The sequence below is a fragment of the Lynx rufus genome, unplaced genomic scaffold, assembly GCF_022079265.1.
Source record: "Lynx rufus isolate CCGP_SWC_20201006 ecotype Redwood Valley unplaced genomic scaffold, mLynRuf1.p SCAF_8, whole genome shotgun sequence".
Taxonomy (NCBI): domain Eukaryota; kingdom Metazoa; phylum Chordata; class Mammalia; order Carnivora; family Felidae; genus Lynx; species Lynx rufus.
In genome coordinates, this window is record NW_025814896.1 from 109,291,285 (window position 1) to 109,296,592 (window position 5,308).

Genomic DNA, 5,308 nt, shown 5'->3' on the forward strand with positions numbered 1-5,308 from the left:
GAGAGACAGCGCGAGCAGGGGAGGGGCAGAGAGAGAGGGAGACGCAGAATCCGAAGCAGGCTCCAGGCTCTGAGCTGTCAGCACAGAGCCCCACATGGGGCTCGAACCCACGAACCGTGAGATCATGACCTGAGGTGAAGTCGGACACTTAACCGACTGAGCCACCCAGGCACCCCCAACTAAATTTTTTTTAACATTTATTCATTTTTGACAGATGGAGAGACACAGAGCACGAGTGGGGGAGAGGCAGAGAGAGAGGGAGACACAGAATCCGAAGCAGGCTCCAGGCTCTGAGCTGTCAGCACAGAGCCAGACGCGGGGCTCAAACCCAGGGACCACGAGATCATGACCTGAGCCAAAGTCGAACGCTTAACCGACTGAGCCACCCAGGCACCCCAGCACAGTTGTACGTGTAAAAGTCTATTTTTAGTCAATGAGGAATGTGCTTTTCAAAGTCAGCTTTTTAAATCTAAGTACTAGCTCCTCATTGTGTTCCAGTTGATTGCTTGGGACACCCAAAGCATTAAAATAATGTGTTTCACTCATGTGTTTTAGCAAACCAGACTTTCCCAGCAAGGTCTGTTTCCAAGGGTGATTTTCCAAGGGAGGACACACACTGTCAGATTTAATGGTCTGGAAATTGAATGGTCTATTCCCCAAGGCAGGTAAAGCAATACTGAGCCCCATGCCTACAGCTGCTATATACTCTCAGATTAGCCCACTGACAACAGCAACAGGATAGACACACACGTTTAATTAAGCTGTAGCTCCTTATACCTTAGGGAGGGTAACTAAGGGAGGGCAGGGCAGTAACTCAAATCTCCCTCCATAGGACTAGGCTTTTCTTTTTTCCTACCCAGTGTTATCTATCTTCCCTCCCCTCCTCCTCCAGGTATCTTCAAAGAGTTTGCGGGGGGGGGGGGGGCTTTTTCTTTTCTACTCTATGGCAAATTATAGACCCATTTTTGAGCTTCCTAGGGAAAAAGGTAAAACAGACTACTGATCACACAGAGGAAAATATCTTCTCTGCTATAAAAAGCCACTAAAAATTACGGTGTAAGCTCGGTCAGTTAAGCATCTGACTCTTGATTTCAGCTCAGGTCGTGATCTCCCGGTTCACGGCATTGAGCTCCAACTCAGGCTCCGCATTGACAGCACAGAGTCTGTTTGGGATTCTCACTCTCTCTCTCTGCCCCCTCCTTGCTCATGCCTGCACTCTCTCAAAATAAATACACATTAAAAAAAAATTACTGTGGGGGCGCCTGGGTGGCTCAGTCGGTTAAGCGGCCGACTTCGGCTCAGGTCATGATCTCGCGGTCCGCGAGTTCGAGCCCCGCGTCGGGCCCTGTGCTGATAGCTCAGAGCCTGGAGCCTGTTTCAGATTCTGTGTCTCCCCTCTCTCTGACCCTCCCCCGTTCATGTTCTGTCTCTCTCTGTCTCAAAAATAAATAAGCGTTAAAAAAAAAAAAAAACCACAAAAAAAAAAAAAATTACTGTGTAAGAGGGAAAACCAGTCAGAGTCTGTGCTGTTCAGTGCATCATTGTTTTGAAATGTCAGTAAAGACCTTAAATGTTTTTTTTCTTTCTTTTGAGTGTAAAAACATGTATAAGGCACTGGGATTCCCAGTGTAGCTACTTTTCATATTTTATTTGCAAGTTGTATGCATTATCTAGTGAGAGGTTAAAAAATGCTTTTTGAGTTTTTGAAAATGTTATCTAATGTAATTGAGAAATTCATAACATATAAGAGAGGGGGTTTACTTTTTTTTTAATTTTTAACTTTTATTATTGAGAGACAGAGCTTGAGCAGGGTAGGGGCAGAGAGAGGGGGAGACACAGAATCCAAAGCGGGCTCCAGGCTCTGAGCTGTCAGCACAGAGCCTGACGTGGGGCTCAAACTCACAAACCATGAGATCATGACCTGAGCTGAAGTCGGACGTTTAACCAACTGAGCCACCCATGCGCTCCAAGGGAGGGTTTACTTTATAATGTACAGCTGACCCTTGGACAACACGGGTTTGAACTGTGCAGGTTCACTTACATCTGGATTTTTTGTTTGATATGGTACAGCCCTGTAAAGTTTATGTTTATGTTATTGGCAGGGCTTCTGGTCAACAGTAGGCTATTAGCGGTTAAATTTTGGGGATGTCAAAAGTTATACGTAGATTTTTGACTGCGTGGGGTCAGCGCCCATAATCCCCGTGTTGTTCAACGGTCAACTATACATGCTTTGCCTTTTCTTTTTCAAGAATGGGCGTCACTCCATTTGCCAGTCTAAGACATTGCATTTTATAGGTATGGAGAAGGAAAGAGGGAAAAGTAATGGCCAATCCCTTTCTTACTTGTTACTGATCAGATTCTTAGCAGCTGTCTCTTCTTGGATTTCTTCCACAAAGAAATGATTTTTCTACCTGTTTTCTTGCTGGTTGCAGCTACTTCACGCATCATAAACAAAACCATGCTTTGTGTCAAAACCATCACTTTTCTTTAGCTATTTGTTCAAGGGCTATGTGAGCCCTAAACTGTAATCGAGCTTCCATGGAATAGTCTTTGTAGTTTTTTATGTTGTCTAGGTTTTTTGTTGCACTGTCATAATCTCCTTTTAGATAGTAGAGAACTCCTAGTTCGTAGTAAGTATATGGCACCAAATAGTGGTCATATTTTAACAATTTCTCCTTCTGAAGGACACGATTAAAGTAACGCTCAGCCATTGAATATCTGCCCAAATGTTTCAGGCACAGACCTTTCAGCAAATTTAACAGACTTATGTCATCTGTGCCATACTCGGTATTTGGATTTTTTCGTAAGAGGTCTTCTCCTTTATCAATTATCGACAGCCAGCTTGAAATAAGGTCTAGTTTTTTGCTCATGACTCGGAAACCACTCCAGGCGTAAATGAACTCCAGAATGGGCTGTGCTGTAAACCAGCCTGTGGTGGTGCCGTAGCGCTGCCCCTTCTCGGCGATGAACTTTTCTACTGGCACAGAAGTTCCCAAAATTTTGATTCTCAGGCTATCCACTTTCAAGAAGAGAGAGCTTATGTCCTCACTTACTGATTTCACAGAATCTGAAGGGAGCAAGGAGAGTAGCATAGCTTTACTGTACATGTATATTGCCTTAGACCACCTGCTGTTACGAGACAGTAGATCAGCGTAGTGGTGAGCCTGCTTCCAATTCCGCAGAAAGATGTGGCACCACATGAGTTCCCAGTAACAGAGGTGATGAACCTGCTTCCATTCATTTTGAATAAAAATGCACTCCTCTAATATTAACCGGGCATTTTCAAAATTTCCTTTCAGCATACTAAAACGTGCCTGAAAAAATTTAAGTATGACACAGTTTGGAAATTTCTGGAGGTAGATTAGGAAGAGATCCTCTACAGCAGAACTGTGACCCTTTTCAGCACCAATAGCTACATAGATGTACGTGTAATAAAAGACTAGAGTCAAAACACTTAAGATATTATTTATATGGGATTTGGATGCACTCTCGTGAAGCAGAGTCAAGCCTACCTCTCTATCACCAGAATATCCAACAATATTGAGTAGTTTAAGTGTCTTTGGTGGCACAAGTGACAATACCAGATTGAATGCTCCAAGTCCAAATTTCACTCCTTCAACCAGGTGTCTGCAGGTTTTGCCGTGGTTGTTAGGCATCTGTGTTAATACCTGTTGGCAGTCTTTGTATATTTGGTAACTTAACCCGATGTTGATTGCACATTTAAGAAAACCAAGCATACTGTCATCCTGTATAAATGTGACAGTGGATTTCAGAATCAAACACTCCGCGTAGCAGACTTCAGCATGCAGTTCCTCCTCTTTGATAGTCTTTATTCCCTGTTTACTCACAAGATGAGAAAAATTCATCATCCTAGACTTTCTTCGGAAATTGTTACAGGTTTTCAAAGCTTCCTTTGCAGTAGCCATTCCAGTCTGTATATCCTGTGGATCAAAAGTCAAAACGGCCTTGACAACCATAAGGATATTATAGATTAGAGCATGGTATATGCTGGTTTTCGACCATGGGTGAATGAGATTTATGGCATCTGAGAATCTGTTATTTAGAAATAAATACAATCCAGTTGTGCACTCTTCCAGGGAAGATTTTAGGTTCATGGTTGTGGCCACAGGGATCATTTCATAGGCATCTTCAAACTTTTCCTCGTCACCTTCTGTCTTACTCAGGACACATGATGTCAAGTCATTCCCTTTATCATTTTCTCTTTTACTTACAGTAACGGACATCTTTGCTTCCCTACTTTGAGACGGGAAATATTTGAAGGGGAGCGATGTGGCTGCAGTGAGGGTAGCTCCTGCTCTCCCGACTGGGCTCACTTCTTCCACGGCCCGAAGTGTCACTGCTACAACCGAGGGAGACAAACTAATAGTGTGGGTGTAGCATTAGGATATTCTCATCTATGCCAGACAAAGGGGGGGGGTGAAGATAATTTATTTACCTAGAAGAAGTACTTCTGAAAAGTTCAAATCATTTGTAATATACAGAAAACATGTGAAGCAAATCATTTGCAAACAAAAAGAGTTCTTTTGTCGATAATACACATTTTCAGAAATGTTAACGGAGGAAGGCTCCTTCCCTTTAAAAGAAACATGTTTGACTATAGTTGACGCACTCCCTATTTTTTCCCCCTCAGTTTTATTGAGGTAAAACTGACAAACTGGAAGATAATGAAAGTATGTAACATGATGGTTTGGGGGAAATGAGAACATTTTTCTACTCTCAGCAAATTTCACTTATACAAAACAGTGTTACCAACTTAGTCACCATGTTATATATTAGATCCTCAGACCTTATTCATCTTATAACTGAAATTTTGTATTTTTTTTCACTAACCTCTCCCTATTTCACCTACCCTTCCCCCCCAAACTCCTTGTTCTTGATGTTCTCATAAGGGGACTTTTCTGCTAGAGGAATACTCTGGGCTGACTTCTGACTGGGAACAGATAAAAGAACCCGGACCAGTGTTGCTCTATGCCTTCTGGATTCCTCCTTCTGGAATTGGCCTGTTCAAAGTCTGAAACCAAAAACCAGGAAGCCTGTCTTTTCTGCTCTCCAGCTGCGCCTGGGACCAGGTGGGCAAATCTGTTTAATTAGGGGGTAAAGCATCAGCGAGCCCACTTGGCAGCCCATCACGTCTGAAATCACAGTAACGATTAACTTAATCAAAAAGGTCATGTTTTGGTGTCCTTCTGCCTGACTCCTGCATCTGGATCCCATTGGTTCTGAACTCAGGCAGGAAAAGGGATGTTATTTATTGATCCCTAACAGGCCATCTCTTCCTCCTCCAACT

The 5,308-nt window shown here is 43.0% G+C and overlaps 1 protein-coding gene across 1 annotated transcript; it reads right to left on the reverse strand.

Annotated features, from left to right (window-relative positions):
* Window positions 1–2,477: 2,477 nt before the first annotated feature.
* On the reverse strand, window positions 2,478–4,244 carry LOC124503420 (tetratricopeptide repeat protein 39B-like). Its single transcript, XM_047068457.1, has one exon. The coding sequence runs from the start codon at window positions 4,242–4,244 to the stop codon at window positions 2,478–2,480; it is 1,767 nt and encodes a 588-aa protein (XP_046924413.1).
* Window positions 4,245–5,308: the final 1,064 nt, after the last annotated feature.